This window comes from Macaca mulatta, chromosome 5 (assembly GCF_049350105.2).
Source record: "Macaca mulatta isolate MMU2019108-1 chromosome 5, T2T-MMU8v2.0, whole genome shotgun sequence".
Taxonomy (NCBI): Eukaryota; Metazoa; Chordata; class Mammalia; order Primates; family Cercopithecidae; genus Macaca; species Macaca mulatta.
The window spans coordinates 55,842,663-55,864,039 of NC_133410.1; the positions used below are offsets into that span (position 1 = coordinate 55,842,663).

Sequence of the window (21,377 nt, forward strand, 5' to 3'; positions counted from 1 at the left end):
TACTGTTCTCTAAGAAAAAAATATAAAGATTTAAATTGAGTAATATAGTGTAATTTTACTCTTTTTCCAGAAGCATACATTCAACAAAGCTCTAGTTAGCCAACAGGAAAAGCACTCTAATGGAAGAGTGGAGAGTAATTTATTCAGACCCTGGAATGTTCCTGCCTAGAGCAAATTTTCGAATCATATTTCCTTATTCTGGCTTGTTCTGCTCAATAAGTTACCTTTCTAAGACACAATAAGGCCTTTTAGTCACATCAGACCTTTTGACCCAGGAATGCCACTTCTAAAACTTAGAAAATAAATTGCACTCCAATGATTTCTCCAAAGCACTGCAAATAATGGGGAGAAGGGGATCCTGGAGTTAGTTAAATGTACAACAATCGAGGAATGATTCCATAAAATAAAACATCAACAGGATGGACTATTGTTCAACCATTAAAATGATGCTTTTCATATGGCTTTTTTGTTTGAGACGGAGTCTTGCTCTGTCGCCCAAGCTGGAGTGCAGTGGCACGATCTTGACTCACCGCAAGCTCTGCCTCCCGGGTTCACGCCATTCTCCTGCCTCAGCCTCCCAAGTAGCTGGGACGATAGGCGCCCGCCACCACGCCTGGCTAATTTTTTGTATTTTTAGTAGAGATGGGGTTTCACTGTGTTAGCCAGGATGGTCTCAATCTCCTGACCTTGTGATCCGCCCGCCTCGGCCTCCCAAAGTGCTGGGATTACAGGCGTGAGCCACCGCACCCAGCCTCATATGGCATTTTAAATATACGAAATGCTTACTTTATAACATGTGCACACACGGATACATACACACTCACAACTGAAGACAACAAAGTACTAAAATATTAATGCTGGTTATCCTTCAGTAGCAGATTATGAATTTTAAAATATCTAATCAGTATTTTTAATTTTTTCAATAACGACTATACTTATCCATTAATTAAAAGAAAATCTACAAATAGCAGAGCTTCTACTTTGTAAATTGAGATCTTCAAATAATGATTAATCTGTAAGCTTTCAAAAGATGGTAACTGTGGAAAACAGGTAGGTATCTTTTCCTCTCCATCCTGTGTTACTCTTTCCTCATCCCACTCTAACTCTTCTACTTCTACTTTCTTCACATCAGCCCTGCCATAATTCATTAACTAGAAATACCAAGACACCGAAGGCAATTATTCAATATTTTAAAATTTTAAAGCTGCTCAATTAAATGGTTGATCTTAGAATATATATTTAAAAAGAGGTAAAATAGCCCAATGGCTAAAAGAGACTAAGGTCTTTAAAATTAAACAGATCTGGGTTTAAATCTTAGTTTGCCACTTACGACACGTCACAGAAGTTTCATTTTCCTTACCTGTGAAATGGGAGTACCACTCTGCTTAGTGAATTGCTGTGAGGATGAAATGAGAGGATGCATCTAAAGTATAAGAAGGTAGTACGCATTTGTTAGTCTGTTTTGTGTTGTTATAGCAGAATACCTGAGAAGGTAATTTATAAAGCATAGAGATTAATTTCTTGCAGTCTGCAGGCTGGAAGACCATGATGAAGGAGCTGGCTTCTAGTGGTAACCTTCTTGCTGTAGTCATACCATGGCAGAAGGCAGAAGGGCAAGAAAGGGCAAGAGGAAGCAAGCCAGGGAGGAAGAGAGAGCAAGCAAGCATGCAAGGTATGCCCAAGAGTTCCTTGCAGTCTTAAGCCCTTTTATTATTATTTTTACAATTTGTATAAATTTAAGAGGTACAAGTATAGTTGTGTTACAGGATATATTGCTTAGTGGTGGCCTGGGCCTTTTAATGTAACTATCACCCAAATAGTGTACATGGTACTTATTCATTTCTCAACCCTCACCATCCTCCTCCCACCCTCCCTCTCTTCGGAATCTCCAATGACTATACTCAGCATTAATTCATTCATGAGGGCAGAGCTGTCACGACTTGTACCTCCCATTAGGCTTCATCTCCCAACACTGTTGCATTGGGGATTAAGTTTCCAACACATACTTTTTGAGGGACACATTCAAACCATAGCAGCACTCAATAAAAGGTAACTGCCATTATTGTTTTCTAGTAATGTTATTGCTGTTTTGGGTAAGCAAACCCTAAGTTTTAATTTTCCTGTGGGGAAAAAAAAGCTTAGTGGGGTACTGTGGCTATTCAGTCATTTGGAATTCTCAGATCACTAACATCTCAAAAAGAATTTGAGAGACCTATATGGAGCTGTCAAAATTTTCTTTACAAAGTAGGTATTAATCCATTTTCCCTCAAATGTCTTGTATAGCTGATGTTTTCAAACTACACTCTAATCACTAACCCACATTAATTGTTACGTCTGAATTCTCTTTAATGGTTTCTCCTTCTGCTTGTTTCTATGAGGCTGGGAGGGTTGAACTGCATCACATCCCACATTCTGAATTGGCCTAATTATTCCCACTTGAGGTCAGTTGATTTGTACCTCCATCTCTTGTATCTTCTGTAAACTGAGATGTAGGTCTATAAGCTTGATTAGATTTAAGCAGAACAGCCTTGGCAAGAATAAATACTTCATTGGTAGTGATGAATTTCATCTTGAAACATGTCTATTCCTTGGCCAAGTTGAGTGTGCTAATTCTCTGTGCTCTAGGCAGATTTATGGTTCCCAAGTAGATCAATGCAAAATGAATCAAAATAATTTGTGTTATTAGAAATCTAATTGTTTTAAAATAATACATTTTGTAATTGTGAGAATTGTGTTACCCAGCTCTTCTTCAAAAAAGATTTTACCTTGAAAAGCTAGAGCTGGTGAGTCAACACCAAAACTAAAATAAAATGAGACTCATTAATGAGAAAAAAATAATAACAAAACAAAAACAAACTAGGTATTTAAACCCCACCAACAAATTCACCATCACTATTATTTCATAAAAGAAAATTCATTCAAATAACCCCTAAAAAGGTGGAAGATACTTCAAGTAATCATTCCCAAGAAAGGACAGCTGGCAATTGCATGCCAAAATAATCCTTATTTTTTTTTCATTTTGTCATAAATCAGTAAGCACTTAAGGATTAATATCGGTCTGCAAACTGGTACCTGATGCAAGATGCTTTACTTCTTGTCCTGATTTTTAATCCATGAATGAAGTTGTTCTAGCTACTTCATGGGAATGTTCATTTAACAAACACTAACCAAACACTTGTTATACTATTAAGCAGAGAAATTCAGGAGCAAATGAGGTCACGTATATGAAAACACTGTATACAGTGCCTTGTAGATTGCAAAGCATCATAAAAATATGTGGTATTTTACAAATGTATATATTATCATATATAATTATATAATATATATTACATATACTACATAATTACATAATATATAACTATATATTACATATACATATTATATATATAATTACAAACCGATTCCTAAAAAGAGATAACCCAACACATGTTTTAGTGACTTAGCAATTTTCTATATTCATGCTATCAAAAATAGTACTCAGAATTCTTTGGAATGCATATTTTCCTCCTTTTTTTTTTTTTTTTTTAAAGAAAATAGTTATATTTGTGATGTACCTCATGATTCTGCCATTTTCTGCTTTATGGGAACTGAGGATGTTACCATTCCCTCAGATGGTTATGACTCCCAAGGGAAAGTTATCAAGCTAGAAACTGCTGCTATAATTACCAATATGTAGACTCTGGATTCTAAAAAAGAAAATGTCACAGGGTCTAAAAGGCAGGTTCACACAAAGAGAAAATTTTATTTTCTTATTCTTGAAATGACTAAGATTTTTCAGTGTTAAAGTTCACTTTCAAGTATGATCAATAACGAGACATCAAATGTAAAAATTATGCAGTTTTATAATTTTCTCCATTGCTTCTTAAACCACTTAAAGTAATTTCACAATTCAACACATTTAGATGTCTTTTTTACTTTCTTCATTTTTTACTTCTTTAGGCAACAATGGATCAATCTTCAGTAATAAACCTTCACTTGTTGAACTACGAAGGAAAGCACGTATCACAAAGGGACCTGGAAACAAAAACGACAATCAACTTTGATTTTATATCACAATACCACCTCATGAGCAAATACAGTAAACCCTCACTAAATACTGTCACTAGGTTCTTGGAAACTGCAACTTTAAGCAAAACAACTTATAGAGAAATCAATTGTACCATAGGCTAATTAATAAGAGTTAAGTTTCGAAGACAAATTTCTAGTCACAAAAATATCACCAAGCTTCTAAATAAAGAGCTCAAACACTTCTAATATTAACCACTGAAATAAATTTGAACTATAAATACATTTAAGATTAATAAAAGCAATAATTATTTACCCAACTGTTGGTAAATCACAGTGACAGGAGTCATAGTGGTGGTGACTTAAATCAAAGACTAAGTGTTTGCAAAATGAAAACCGTAAGAAGCGCCATCTGCCACCATGCAGTTCAAAAACAAACTAACAAATACGATTGGCTCCCTGAGTGCTTTCATACCACATCATTTATTGTCCTGCATTTGTATGATCATCATATACTTTGCACATTTTTATTTTACAATAGTTTGCATTCATTCATTCATCTTCCAACTCCCTTATTCCAGTCCAGGGTTGCGGGAGGCCAAAGCCTATCCCGGCAGGTCAGAGCATAGGTGGGAATGATCTCCAGATAAGCAGCATCTCATTGCAGGGCACACGTACACACCCCCCACACTCATTCACACCAGGACCACGTAGACATACCAATTAACCTAATATGCCCATCTTTGGGATGTGGGAGAAAACCGAAGTACCCAGAGAACCCATGCAGACATGAGAACATGCGAACTCCACACAGACAGTGGCTCTGGCCAGGAATCTATTTTTTTCTTATGAATGTTATAATGAAATAACATTGGACAAAAGGATATTATTCAAGGACATGCTGTACAAATATGCAACAAGAAAACTTACAGAACTCATGTCATATTTTCACATGAAGAGTACTGTATTACTAAACTTTTTGTATTACTGTATAACATTTTGAATTATAAGAAGAGGAAGATAGTTTCATTTCTAGAATATAAGACAAACTAGTTGTACTCTAGAATATTAGAGATTTATCCTTGAAACTACATATACTCACTAATAATTCATTTCTCTCTTCCAGAAGATGATCACCTACAATTTATTTTATTGCAAAGTCAACAGTGAAGGGAACAGGTGGTGATATTTACATTTGATGGAAATATTATAAATATTTATTTAAAACAGTCAGCACAGATGCTACCTTTGTGTTACCACACAGTTGGTAAAGTTCCCTAAAAACTAAAATGCTTTTCATAAGAACAATGTTAAGGGGCTTCATTTAAAATAGCAAAAAGACAGCCAGACACCATGGCTCACACCTGTAATCCCAGCACTTTGGGAGGCCAAGGTGGGTGGATCACCTGAGGTCAGGAGTTCGAGACCAGCCTGGCCAACATGATGAAACCCCATCTCTACTAAAAATACAAAAATTAGCTGACATGGTGGCAGGCGCCTATAATCCCAGCTACTTGGGAGGCTGAGGCAGGAGAATTGCTTGAACCTGGGAGGCGGAGGTTGCAGTGAGCTGACATCAAGCCACTGCACTCTAGCATGGGCGACAGAGTGAGACCCTGTCTCAAAAAATAAAATAAAGTTGCAAAAAGAGAATCACAACATTTAAACATGCTAAGGGGGCTTCATATGAAATAGCAAAAAGAGAATAACAACATTTTGAGGATTTGCTGTCCATCATCTACTCCTACTATGGTCTCAGAGGATCCTGTACTGAAATCAAAGTTCTCTGTGGACTATAAGAATCCATACACATCCAATTACTTAGTAGTATGGCCATATTTAGGACAAGAGAATTAACAAGGGTGATATTTATTCACCAGTATGGTTAACTCCCAAAGAAGGTGAAAAATAGCTTAAGATTGTGTTTTAATTATAAACTTGGTTATAAAAGTAAACCTGACAAATTCTTATCATGGTAAGCCTATAAATGAATAATCAATCGAGTATAATGGACCCTTGCTTGGCTTCAACCATCCACAAGTGAAATTTGTCTGAGGAAGGAATTTGAACAGCACACAACACGATGATAAAGAAACTGGACACCTGTGTTCCAGCCTACAACACTGTTTTCGCATCTCAACTGAGTTGAGTGATTCTCTATGAATCACCTCATTTATAAATGACTCTCATGACACAATAAAATGATCTTTCTTTCCTGTAATAAATAAATAAGATTAAGAAAACCAACTGCTAGTGCCAATGACAAAGTTAATGATCTGGCTTCAAAATGTCATTTTAGAAATAATTTTAGTCCCTAACATCACTGTAAGTTTAAAGCAATCAGTTACGGTTTTCTTTCAAACTTTGCTACATTTATTAGTAGTCATAATGTGGGAATCTACAAAGGTTTCAGGATGCATTCCTCATTAATGCTAGAGAAATCCTTTGGAGAATTAAATTTATTTATCTAATCCCTGGAAATATAATATTTGCATGTTAACTTGATATTTTATTTAATATTTTACATTTTGCTATTATACTTGCATGTTAACTTGACTTTTTTCTTCATATTTTACATTTTAAAGTATCGCAGGGTCATAGGGAAGTCTACCCTCAGCAAACCACTTACCCAAATTCAGTGGTCTGTGCCTACAAACTTCATTAATAACTGCTTGTAGATTGGCAGCTATCTGGTCACTTGACATATCCAACTGAAAGAAAGTAATATATACAACATTAATGATGAGAAAGGAAGAAGATAATACAATTATTCTAGACTATTTTTCAAATATTCAATCAATGCAAATTATCTAGTAAGTGACCCTACTGTGAAAGGGGAAAACCTCTACAGCTCTTTGTTTCGAATGCCACATTTACATGTCTTCACTTGTCAAGATTTAATAGATTTATAGAACATGTTATAACAAATTGAAGTTGAAGTTTTTCTACTTGAGAGTCCTTGACTTCCAAGTAATTTCCCCAAAGCATATCTTGGAGCAGAATACATCATTTCCTACACCCACCCTGCAAGGAAAGTGATATTTTCTCATGAAGTTTGTTGATTTAAAGGAAACTAAGAAAATGTTTAGAAATTAATGTTTTCATGAGTCCAAAATAAAACTGCTTGCCACATGCATTCAGACAATACATATCTACACAGAGACAATTTCAGGATGTTGTGCTAACATTCTAATTTTTCAAACGCTCTATGCAATAACAATTATCTTGTCATTTAGCAGTGAGTAAACATATAGTGAATGAGTCCTATTCATAAAACTCCTAAACTCAAATTACACCCTTGAAAAGTCTTTGTGTTTATTATTCAAATTCAATGACTCTTATTCTTCCTAAATATTCTAGTTAAAATCCGCTATATTACATTCAAATGTTTACAGGATTTTGCACCGTGCCAAATAAACCAATTTTTAAAAAATTCATGGTTGGGCACGGTGGCTCACGCCTGTAATACCAGAACTTTGGGAGGCCAAGGCAGGCGGATCACCTGAGGTCAGGAGTTTGAGACCTGCCTGGCCAACACGGTGAAACCTCGTCTCTACTAAAAATACAAAAATTAGTCAGGTGTGGTGGCAGATGCCTGTAATCCCAGCTACTCAGGAGGCTGAGGCAGGAGAATTGCTTGATCCCAGGAGGCGGACGTTGCAGTCAGCTAAGATTGCGTCATTGCACTCCAGCCTGGGTGACGAGAGTGAAACTCTGTCTCAAAAAAAAAAAAAAGAAGATTCATATAAAATTATAGTAGCTTAACAGGCAAAATTTATACAGTACAACAGTTGAAGTTCAAACAAGATTTCTGTTTTCCAAAGACTCTGAGAGCCCTGTGAGAACTGTGCCCCACATAAACATAAAGAGAATTCATCCTAAAAAAATTATTTTATCATCATCAAACAGCATTTATTCAACACCCACTTGGGCACGATGCAGTACCAAATCCTAAGTGAGAAAGGTTGGACAATACTGGAGGAATTCTCACTTTATGCCAATCCTTAAGTAGAAGTTCTGAGAGGATAAAAAAGCAATGTTTAGTTCACCTTATTAAGTCCATACACCATACAGACTTTAATTTGCATTGAAGCAGGTAGCTCACTGGCAGAGAAGGCACCTTACATATTTATGTTGAAAAATAAAAAAGAAAAGGCTAAAGGCATCAGCATGTGTCCCTGCCTTCAATTCCCCTCTTAACTCTGCACAATATATGTTTCAAAAATATAAAACAATTATGTCCCCTGCAACTTTCATTATTAGGATACCTTCAATGATTTTATCAATTTAAGTTTTAAAAAAACACAAAAATGTTTTAAAACATAGTTTACACTTTTATTCAAATTTTAGCATATTTAATATATGGTACTGTGCCCTCTACTGAATTTTAAAATATATGTATAGCTATACTTTTTATTTTAGGTATTGTGCAAAATTATGGAAATGTTACATATCTCATAGGCATTACTGTGATTATTGGCTAATGACAAGACCGATAGTTGTGTACAAAAACAAAATATAAATGTGGATGAGTTTTATCAAAACTTGCTAAGGAAATTCATTTGGGGTGACAATGACCTAAAGAGAACTCAGAAAAGCAAACTTACAAGGTTTTCTGCCTACTTCTCAGTTAGTCTGCACTCCAATAGTGCTTTCCCATGTGATAACATTTTGTGGTCTTAAGGAGGCAGGATGACTATTTTGAGGAGAGAATATTATCTATTATATTAACAAAAGCACAGTATATGACTTGGTACAGCAAGGGAAAAACAAACCGGGATGGGGTTGATCTTGAAGGGGATATAGGACTATGTTAAGCACCATATTTGTATGTGTGCATATGTGTGTATTTGAATATATAACAGTCACAACACTATATATGTTTAACTAAAGTGATTATCCACTGCAAGACAAAACAGTTATTCCTTATTCTGGAGCATACATGTTTTCAAAAAAAAAAAAAAAAAAAAAAAGGCCACTTTACTTTCTGCTTAGCATCCCTTATTATGTCAGAAACCATTCCCTAAGCAGACAGAAGCCTTCTACAAAAGATGTCAGGGCAGTGGCTCAGTGGACACAGGTGAACTTTATGTCTCTATCTCTGTTTTAACTCTCAGATTTCCCCCTTTTTGTGTAATTCCTAACCATTTTATTCAATAACTTTCTTATCATTATGATAAAACTAAAAATCAGTGGTTCTTAACCCTTTTTTTTTTTGTCCCGTTGAGATGCATATGTCATAATTCATCTCAGGGCAAAATGTAATCACAAGCATGTCCAAGCCAGTAATCCTTAAACATTTTTAGGTCATTGAGTCTTGCTACAGAAAAATTCACAAAAAGAACTTAGTCTACACGACCAGGGTCTTCATAGATTCTCTGATTTAAAAGAAAGGGGATAAAAGAAGAAAGATTCCTGGGGAAAGTGTCTGAGTTAAAAAGGATCCCTGGGCCACATTTTGAGAACCACTACTACAGAGGTTAGTCTGTCCAGATATTTTGAAGAACTAAGGATTACAGTGTGAATAAAGGATTTTTACAATCTTACAGAAGACAGACCAAAAAAAGAAGAAAAAAAAAAGCACCCCATACATGATTTTTAAACAATCACATGTTCCTTCTAAAGTGGCAACTTATATTACTATAAATGCTCTGACAGTCTCTAGATGACTAATCACCTTTGACTGAAAACTGCAGAGAGGACTGCTGCTTTGGATAAGCACCTGTTAGATCACTTGGCCTCCAAAATCCCTTCCAAATGTAATATTCTAAGACTATATAAAGTGTGGACTGGCAGACGGCTTTTAAAGATGGGCCAAAACTCTTAATTTCCATGACTCCTAACAGTCTAAACTAAGAAAAGAAAGGTTATCCGTATGTCTCCTACATAACATAAAGTAGTAATAATAATTGATGGTGCAGCTCTGTTTATTGGGTACTTACTTTGGGCCAAGCTCTAAGTGTTCACATAGATATTCTTATTCATTTCTCCCAAGAACCCTATGAGGTAGGTGCTATTATTATCCTTTATTTACACTTATAAACAGACTCAGAAAACTCTGTAACTTATTCATGGGGACACACATGGTAAGGAGTGGCCAAGTAGCTACGTGTCTGAGCACTTAAGGCAGACAAACCTCACTTCCACCACCTTACTAGCTTATGACTCTGGACACAGCTATTTCAAGTTGGTGATCTTTATATAAGGAAAATGAAGTATCAGTTGTCTGAGAAACACAAATGAGTGTGTTGTATACTAAGGGGAGAAAAAAGAGAAACTAAGTGAAACACCAAAAGAATATACATTTAAGATGGAAAAATAAGAATTTTTCTCTTTGCCCAATGAATCCTTTACTACCTTCCTAATTTTTAGATGTTAACACCATACAACTTAGCAACATTTACTTAACCCCCACTCTGTCAAGCAACACACAGAACCAGGAACAGAAAGATGAATAAGATACAAACCTTGCCCTTGAGATTACAATATAGACACTAAAACACACCATAAGAAATACCACTTTAACTATATGAACAAAGTGCCACAAGGGCACAGAGGAAGAAGTAATTGACACGGAGGCTTTACTCATCACCAAAGAAGGTGATATCTAAGCTGAATCTTAAAGGATGACGAATTTTGAAGGACAAAGAGGATCTTCTAGGCAGAGGCACCAGCATAAGGTAATGTGAGACAAAGGTGGATCAGGAGAACCCACAGACCCTTGAAGGAAGCGGATTGCTCTGGCAGGCCCCAGAGACAGCAGAAAACTGTGCTGCTATCCATGGCTGAGAGACCTGAAGACAGTTTGCATCACAGTACTCTGTGCAGACATGCCCCACTACCAGTCTGGAGCCTGGTAACTCTGCTGGGTGGCCAGATCCAGAAGAGAAATAACAATCATTACAGTTTGGCTCTCAGGAAGCCCCATCCCTAGGGGAAGAAGGGGAGCACTACATCAAGGGAACAACTGGTGGGACAAAAGAATCTGAACAGCAGCCCTTGAGCCTCAGAACTTCCCTCTGACATTGTCTGCCCAAATAAGGAACCAGAAAAACAATTGTGGTAATATGACAAAACCAAAGTTCTTAAATACCCCCCTCCCCCAAAAGATAACACTAGTTTATCAGCAATGGATCGCAGTGGATTGAAACCAAGAAGAAATCCCTGAATTGCCAGGAAAAGAATTCAGAAGGTTGATTATTAAGCTAATCAAGGAGGCAGCAGAGAAAGGTGAAGTCCAACTTAATGAAATAAAAAAAGTGATACAAGATATGAAGGGAAAAATCTTCAGTGAACTAGATAGCATAAATAAAAAATAATCACAACTTCTGGAAATGAAGGACACACTTACAGAAATGCAAAATGCACTGGAAAGTCTCAGCAATAGAATCCAACAAGCAGAATAAAGAATTTCAGAGCTCAAAGACAAGTTTTTGAATTAACTCAATCCACAAAGAGAAAGAAAAGGCAATCAAAATAAATAAACAAACAAAGCCTCCAAGAAGTTGGGATTATGTTAAATGATCAAAACTATGAATATGGTGTTCCTGAGGAAGAAATCAACAAGTTTGAAAAACATATTTGAGGGAATAATCAAGGAAAACTTCCCAACCTTGCTAGAGATCTACAAAGCAGCTCAAAGAACACCTGGGAAATTTATCGCAAAAAGATCATTGCCTAGGCACATAGTCATCAGGTTATCTAAAGTCAAGATGAAGGAAAGAATCTTAAAAGCTGTGAGGAAAAAGCACCAGGTAACCTAAAAATGAAAACCTATCAGGTTAACAGCAAATTTCTCCGCAGAAACCCTACAAGCTAGAAGGGATTAGGGCTCCATCTTCAGCCTCCTTAAAAAAAAAAAAAAATTATTGGCCAAGATTTTCATATCCAGTGAAACTAAACTTCATAAATGAAGGAAAGATACAGTCTTTTTCAGACAAACAAATGCTGAGAGAATTTGCCACTACCAAACCAGCACCACATTTAGCAGTTCTGTTAGAACTGCTAACAGAAGCTCTAAATCTTAAAACACATCCTTGAAATACACCAAAATAGGACCTCGTTAAAACATAAATCTCACAGGACCTATAAAACAAAGATATAATAAATTTAAGAAAAAAAAAGGTATCAGGCAACAAATAGCACAATGAATAGAATAGTACCTCACATCTCAATACTAATGTTGAATGTAAGTGGCCTAAATGCTCTACTTAAAAGACACAGAATAGCAGAATGGATAAGAATTAACCAACCAAGTATCTGCTGTCTTCAAGAGACTGCCTAACACATAAGGACTCAAATCGACTTAAGGTAAAGAGGTGGGAAAAAATTTAATCCATACAAATGGACACCAAAAGTGAGCAGGAGTAGCTATTCTTAGACAAAACAAACATTAAAGCAACAGCAGTTAAAAAAGACAAAGACATTATATTTTGACATTATATAATGATAAAAGAACTTGTCCAACAGGAAAATATCACAATCCTAAATATATATGCACTAACACTGGAACTCCCAAATTTATAAAACAACTACTACTAGACCTAAGAAATGAGATAGATAGCAACACAATAATAGTGGGAAATTTCAATACTCCACTGACAGCACTAGACAGGTCATCAAGACAGAAAGTCAACAAAGAAACAATGGATTTAAAATATACCCTAGATCAAATGAGCGTTAAGAGATATTTACACAACATTCTACCCAACAACTGCAGAATATACATTCCATTCATCAGCACATGGAACATTCTCCAAGATAGACCATATGATAGACCACAAAACAAGTCTCAATAAATTTAAGAAAACTGAAATTATATCAAGTACTCTCTCAGACCACAGTAGAATAAAAGTGGAAATTAACTCCAAAAGGAACCCTCAAAACCATAGAAATTAAACAACCTGCTCTTGAACGATCACAGGGTTAACAATAAAATCAAGATGGAAATTAAAAAATTCTTTGAACTGAATGATAATAGTGACACAATCTATTAAAACCTTTGGGATTCAGTAAAGGGAGTGCTAAGAGGAAAGTTCATAGACTTAAATGCCACATCAAAAAATCTGAAAGAGCAAAAATAGACAATCTAAAGTAACACCTCAGAGAACTAGAGAAACAAGAACAAACCAAACCCAAACCCAGCAGAAGAAAAGAAATAGCCAAGATCAGAGCAGAACTAAATGCAATGGAAACAAACAAACAAACAAACAAAAAACAATACAAAAAATAAATGAAACAAATGGCTGGTTCTTTGAAAAGATAAATTAAATCGATAGATGATTAGCGAGATTAAGGAAGAAAAAGAGAAAATCCAAATACGCTCAATTAGAAGTGAAACAGGAGATATTACAACTGATACCACAGAAATACAAAAGATCATTAAAGGCTACTCTGACACCTTTATGCGCATAGAAAACCTCTATGCACACAGAAAACCTAGAAGAGATGGATAAATTCCTCGAAATAGACAACCCTCCTAGATTAAACCAGGAAGAAATAGAAACTCTGAACAGACCAATAACAAGCAGTGAGATTGAAGTGGTAATTAAAAACAAAACAAAACAAAAAAACTGCCAACAAAAAAATTCCAGGACCACAGAATCACAGCTGAATTCTATCAGACATTCAAAGAAGAATTGGTACCGATCCTACTGACCCTATTCCACAAGATATAGAAATAGGGAATCTTCCCTAAATTGTTCTATGAAGCCAATAGCACTCTAATACCAAAACCAGGAAAGAGCATAACAAAAAAAGAAAACTACAGATCAATATCTCTGACAAATATAGATGCAAAACTCCTTTTTTTTTTTTTTTTTTTGAGACAGAGTTTTGCTCTTTTTGCCCAGGCTGGAGTGCAATGGCATGATCTTGGCTCACAGCAACCTCTGCCTCCCGGATTCAAGTGATTCTCCTGTTAACCTCCCAAGTAGCCAGGATTACAGGCATGTGCCACCACGCCCGGCTAATTTTGTATTTTTAGTAGACATGGGGTTTCACAATGCTGTCCAGGGTGGTCTTGAACTCCTGACTTCAGGTGATCCAACCACCTCAGCCTCCTAAAGTGCTGGGATTACAAGCATGAGCCACCGCACGCAGCCTATAGATGCAAAAATCCTTAACAAAATGCTAGCTAACCAAATCCAACAGCATATCAAAAAGATAACCCACTATGACCTGGGTTTCATACCAGGATGCAGGGATGGTTTAACATATGCAAGTCAATAAATGTGATACATCACATAAGCAGAATTAAAAACAAAAATCACATGATCATTTCAATAGATGCAGAAAAAAGCATTTGACAAAAGTCAGCATCCCTTAAAGATTAAAACCCTCAGCAAAATCAGCAGAAATGGGACATACCTTAATGTAATAAAAGCCATGATTACAAACCCACAGCCAACATAATACTGAATGGGGAAAAGTTGAAAACTTGAACCCTGAGAACTGAAACAAGACAAGGAGGATGCCCACTCTCACCACTTCTATTCAACATTGTACTAGAAGTCCTAGCCAGAGCAATCAGACAAGAGAAAGAAATAAAGGGCATCCAAATCAATAAAGAGGAGTCAAATTGTCGCTGTTTGCTGATGACATGATCATATACCTAGAAAAGCCTAAAGACTCCTTCAAAAAGCTCCTATAACTGATAAATGAATTCAGCAAAGTTTCAAGATACAAAATTAACAGAAACAAATCAGTAGCTCTGTTATACACCAACAGCAACCAAGTTGAGAATCAAGTCAAGAACTCAACCCCCTTTACAATAGCTACAAAAAGTAAAATAAAATACTTAGGAGTATACCTAACCAAAGAGGCAAAAGACCTCTATACAAAGAAAACTACAAAACACTGCTGAAAGAAATCATAGACAACACACACAAATGGAAACATACCCCATGCTCATGGATGGGCAGAATCAATATTGTGAAAATGACCATACTGTCAAAAGCAATATACAAATTCAGTGGAATTCCTATCAAAATACCAACATCATTCTTCACAGAACTAGAAAAAAAAATCCTAAAATGTATATGGAACCAAAATGATCCCACACAGCCAAAGCAAGACTAAGCAAAAAGAAAAACTCTGGAGGCATCATATTACCTGACTTCAAACTATACTATAAGGCCATAGTCACTAAAACAGCATGGTACTGGTATAGAAATAGACACAGAGACCAATGGAACAGAACAGAGAACCCAGAAATAAACCCAGGTACTTACAGACCATCTTTGACAAAGCAAACAAAAACATAAAGTGGGGAAAGGACACCCTATTCAACAAATAGTGCTGGGATAATTGCCAAGCCACATGTAGAAGAATTAAACTGGATCCTCATCTTTCACCTTATACAAAAATCAACTCAAGATGGATCAAGGACTTAAATGTAAGACCTGAAACTGTAAAAATTCTAGAAGATAACATCAGAAAAACCCTTTAAGACATTGGCTTAGGCAATGACTTCATGTCCAAAAACCCAAAACAAATGCAACAAAAACAAAGATAAGTAGATGGGACTTCATAAAACTAAAAAGCTTCTGCACAGCAAAAGAAACAATCAGCAGAGTAAAGAGACAACCCAAAGAGTGGGAGAAAATCTTTACAATCTATACATTAGACAAAGGACTAATATCCAGAATCTACAAGAAACACAAAGAAATCAGGAAGAAAAAAAACAATCCCATCGAAAAGTGGGCTAAGGACATGGGGAGACGATCTCAAAAGAAGATACACAAATGCCCAACAAATATATGAAAAATGCTCCACATCACTAATGATCAGGGAAATGCACATCAAAACCACAATGCGATAGATACCACCTTACCCCTGCAAGAATGGCCATAATCAAAAAATAAAAAAATAATAGATGTTGGCGTGGATGTGGTGAAAAAGGGACTCTTACACTGCTGGTGGGAATGTAAACTATTAGTAGTACAATCACTGTGGAAAACAGTGTGGAGATTCCTTAAAGAATTAAAGTAGAACTATCATTTGATCTAGCAATCCCAGTACTGGGTATCTACTCAGAGGAAAAAAAGTCATACGAAAAAGATACTTGCACACGCGTGTCTTTAGCAGCACAATTCACAATTGCAAAAATATGGAACCAGTCCAAATGCCCATCAATCAATGAATGGATAAAGAAATTGTGGTATATATATACAGCATGGAATACAACTCAGCCATAAAAAGGACTGAAATAATGGCATGCACAGCAACCTGGATGGAATTGGAGACCATTATTCTAAGTGAAGTAACTCAGGAATGGAAAACCAAACATTGTATGTTCTCACTCATAAGAGGGAGCTAAGCTATAGGAGGCAAAGGCATAAGAATGATATAGTGGACTTTGGGGAATCAGGGGAAAGGGTGGCAGGGGAGTGAGGGAGAAAAGACTACGCTTTGGGTACAGTGTACACTGCTTGGATGATGGGTGTACCAAAATCTCAGAAATCACCACTAAAGAACTTACTCATATAACCAAACACTACCTGTTCCCCAAAAACTTATTGAAATAAAAAAATAAATTTTTTTAAAAACGTGGATCAGGGGACCATGAGGTAGTTCATTATATCTAGCTCCAGGGTTACAAACTCAAATGTCTACAGTGGCCAAAGTGGGAAACATGTATAAGTGAGGAGGACTGGGTTTACATGCATATGCTTATACCATGTGTGTGATACAGGTTGTGCTGAGGTGGACAGCAACCACTAGGGATGGAGGCGGCAGAGTTGTTACACTAAGGGTTAACAGACTGAGGGCTGTGGGGCCAATGTCATCAGAACTCCTGATTTGTCAAGAACAGCTAAAAATCTGGATTTCTATGTGATACTCTCCAGTTTTTAAATCCTGATTCAATAGACAAACCGCCACCACTATTTGGGACCAACAAAGTAAGACTAGAGGCCAAATTCAGCCTGCAAGCTGCTATTTGTAACTTTGGTCTTCCAGTTGCACAACTGAAAACAGCGGGAAAGACTGAATTTGAACCTGAGGTAGTGATCTGCAACTAGGTCGCAAAGCGATTTAAAGGTAAAGATCTTAGAAAATACCCTGTCAGCAGTGAGAGGCCATTTAATGTTTCTAAGCATAAAAATGGTATATCTGATCTATGGTTTAGAAAGAATTCTAGAAGAGTATGAAACAGGAGTTGGCATACTTTCTTTGTAAATGGTAAGGCAGTAAATATTTTAGGCTCTGCGGGCCAAATGGCCTCTGTCAGAATTCTTCCATTTCTGCCGTTCTGGTGCAAAACAAATCATACACAATACATAAATGAGCACAGTTGTATTCTAACAAAGCTTTATCTACAAAAACAGGTGGAGAGCTGGATTTGGTTTGCTGACTCCTGGTACAGAAGACAGACTGAAGGATGTCTGAGGAAATGAATGAGTAAAAGTCACCATTTTTGTTTTGTAAGTTTTTGCTATAGCAGAAGCATTTTTTGTTTTGTTTTGTTTTAAAAGAAAGCTTTGTTGGGTCCTGATAGGCTTCTGGTTTCCTACTATGTATCTACTATGCAGTTGTCTGGCTGAGAAATGCATTGTTATTTAAAATTTAAAAAATGCTTAGCAATGGTTTCAGTAGCTGATATAAACTTTATATATGCATTTGAAACAAATTTCTTCAAGATTCACAATGAAGACTCAAATTTGAAAGGAAAAAAGGCATTTAGTACCCTATATTCTAAAGAAAGATGCCAACAATTAAGGCCACCAAAAAGGTCCTACCATAATCAACACCCAACCCAAGAAGCAGCAGAAGCCAAGTGAGGAGGCAAGACTCCAAGACGTTCATCTGGAAAGACTGGACGGTACCTGCAGGAAGGAGAGACTGACTGAACATGAGAAGCAGCAGAAGCCAAGTGAGAAGGAAAGACTCCAAGACGTTCCTCTGGAAAGACCGGGCGGTACCTGCAGGAAGGAGAGACTGACTGAACATGCGCTAAATGGAAGCAGTCAAACCACCCAAAACGGGGACCACAAATACGGATGAGGAAGTAGAGGCATTTGGGTTTTCCCCCTTAATCTCCTCTTCAGGCATCTACCCCAGAGCAGTTAGGCCTGGAAAAGGCACTGGGAGCCACGTACTTAGAACTGAGTATTCTAAGATCAAACCTGGGAGGCTGAAATCGTAATAAGCACACCCCACTTCAGGTCACACAAGTCATCAAAGCCTGGCTCCAAATTAGGCAAGGGAAATCTTTGGATATGAGATTAGAGTTTTGAACTGGAACACAGTCACTTGAACTATGAGATCTGTCTAGTATGTGTGCATCTAACAGAGAAGGGAAGTAGTACAGGGCACAGTTGAAAGAGAATGAAGAAAACGATGTCATGTTTATACTCCACTAAATTCACTTTTCTTCTTTTTTTTTTTGAGACAGCATTTTGCTTTGTCACCCAGACTGGAATGCAATGACACAAACACACCTCGTGACAGCCTTGGCCTCCTGGCCTCAAGCAATCTTCCCATCTCAGCCTCTCAAGTAGCCAGGACCACAGGCATGCACCATCATGCTTGGCTAATTTTTAAAATTTTTGTAGAGATGGGGTCTCACCTTGCTGCCCAGGCCACTCTTGAACTCCTTGGCTCAGACGATTCTCCCACCTTGGCCTCCCAAAGTGCTGGGATTACAGGCATGAGTCATCATGCCTGGTCTAAATTCAGATTTCTTAATAAACAACTACATATTTATACATAGACACAGAATGTATTCTGTGTGTATGAGAGCCTTGAATTTATGTTCATTAGAATTATATTTATAATAATGAGATATTAAAAACAATCTAAATGCTCCAAAAAAAGAAATAAAGTTGAATAAATAATTATGTGTCTACATAATAGGCTATGAAACAGCTAATAAAATGATACTTTGCAAGGATTTTAATGACATGGGAAAGTAAGATACAGTGTTAAAGGGAAAAGAATACAAAACTCAATATAAAATAGCAATTACTTAAAGAAAAAATATGTGCATACAGAAAGAGCAGTAATAAAAAGTACTAAAATGGTGAAAGATTACAGGAATTTGGAATGATTTTTGCATTCTTACCTAGGTGATTCAGTATTTTCTAAATATTTCATTATGTGCATTTATTACCTCTTAATAAAAAATTAGTTTTAGTTTAGCATTTAAAGTTATTAAAACCAGCCCTTTAAGATGCTATAAAATGCAAGACATAGTTTACTTTTTTTTTTTTTTAATGAGACGGAGTCTTGCTCTGTCGCCCAGGCTGGAGTGCAGTGGCACAATCTCGGCTCACTGCAACCTCTGCCTCCTAGATTCAAACGATTCTCCTGCCTCAGCCTCCCGAGTAGCTGGCACTACAGGTGTGTACCACCATGTCTGGCTAATTTTTTGTATTTTTACTAGAGACGGGGTTTCACCATATTGGTCAGGCTGGTCTTGAACTCCTGACCTCGTGATCTGCCTGCCTTAGCCTCCCAAAGTGCTGGGATTACAGGTGTGAGCCACTGTGCCCGGCCCATAGTTTACTTCTTAATGAAGATATAAAGCAATATAAGAATTATTCTTGGCCAGGCACGGTGGCTCACGCCTGTAATTCCAGCACTTTCGGAGGCCGGGGCGGGTGGATAAGCTGAGGTAAGGAGTTTGAGACAAGCCTGCCCAACATAGCAAAACCCATCTCTACTAAAAATACAAAAAGTTAGCCAGGCATGGTGGCGGGCACCTGTAATCCCAGGTACTCATGAGGCCAAGGACAGGAGAATCGCTTGAACCCAGGAGGCAGAAACTGCAGTGAGCCAAGATGCGCCACTGCACTCCAGCCTGGGCAACAAGAGCGAAACTCCATCTCAAAAAGGGGAGGACAAAAAAGAATTATTCTCACTGTTGATATAGGGGCATAGACCCAAAGCCTGCCCGACCACCACTACAGCTCCTAACAAGCTAATTATGTTGTTATATGTTTATATATTTTTTAATTACATTTTTAAAATTGAAAGGTAGTAAAATTAACTTTTTGTGGGGTGTATCTTTTGAAACTCATGTATACATTCAAGTAATGACCACTCCAATATAGGATACAGAATCCAAAAAATTCCCTCATGTGATTTCTCTCAGGCACAAACACCATCCACTCCTGACTCCTGGTAACCACTGATTTACTAGTGTTCTTTTTAAAAATGTCACTTAAACAAAACAACAGTATATAACTCATTAAACAATAACTCCCCACTGCCCCCTTCCTCCAGCCCCTGGTAACCACCATTCTACTTTCTATCTCTACGAATTTCACTGTTATAGGTACCTTATACAAGTGGCAGGATAAAATATTTGTCCTTTTGTGACTGGCTTATTTCACATAACAAAATGTTCTCAAGGTTCATGCATGTTGTAGGATGTGTCAATTTCCTTCCTTTTAAAGGCTGATAATATTGCAGTCAATGTGTGTGCTGCACTTTATCCATTCATCTGTTAATTGTTACATGGGTTGCTTGTACCTTCTGTCTCCTTTGAATAATGCTACTGTGAACATGGGTATGCCATCATCTATTCAAGTTCCTGCTTTGAATTCTTTTGAGTATGTATCTAGAAGTGGATTTGGTGGATCACGTAATTCTATGTTTAATTTTTTGAGGAAGTGCCATATTGTTTTTCATAACGGCTATAGTATTTTACATTCCCACCAGCAATAAATAAGAGTTCCAATTCCCCTATATCCTTGTCAACACTTCCTATTTTTTTAAATAATAGCCATCCTACAGAGTATGAAGGGGTATCTCATTGTGATTTTAATTTGCATTTTCCTGATAGCTATTAATGTTATGTGTTTATTGTCCATTTGTATTTCATCTTTGGAGAGATATGTATTCAGGCTCTGTGATGATTTTAAAATTGGGTTATCTTTTTATCATTCAATTGTAAAAGTTCTTTATGTACTCTCGATTCAAGTCTCATATCATATATATGATTTCCAGATATTTTCTCCCATTCAGTGGGTTGCCTTTGTGCTCTAATGATACCGTCATTTAATGCGCAAAAGTTTTAAATTTGGATGAAGTCCAATTTATCTAGTTCTTTTGTTGTCTGTGCTTTTGGTGTCAGTATGTAACCACTTCAGATTGGCTTCTTTCACTTAGGTTACAGTACAAAACCTTTTGAGATTCTAAGTTGCTGTGTCTACACAACAGCTCATACCTTTTTTATTGTTGACTGACATTCCACTGTGTGATGCACCAGAGATTTTTTCACACGTAGGAAAACATCCATGTACACAACTGGGTTTTTTTCAGCTTTTGATAATTATCAATAGAGTTACTGTAAACATTTGTGTTCAGATATCTGTGTGAATGTAGGTTTCCATTTCACTTTAAATTTTTCATTGTGTGGAGTTAAA

General features: G+C 36.8%; 1 protein-coding gene across 1 annotated transcript in view; it reads right to left on the reverse strand.

The window, feature by feature from the left end:
• Positions 1-3,717: 3,717 nt before the first annotated feature.
• MRPL1 (mitochondrial ribosomal protein L1) overlaps positions 3,718-21,377 on the reverse strand; it is a 92,927-nt gene continuing 75,267 nt past the window's right edge. The window contains exons 8-9 of the mRNA XM_015138465.2: positions 6,635-6,716; positions 3,718-4,014 (exon numbers count right to left, since the gene is read on the reverse strand). Coding sequence (XP_014993951.1) covers positions 3,899-4,014; positions 6,635-6,716 — 198 coding nt within the window. The 3' untranslated portion in view covers positions 3,718-3,898. The remainder of the gene's footprint in view (positions 4,015-6,634; positions 6,717-21,377) is intronic.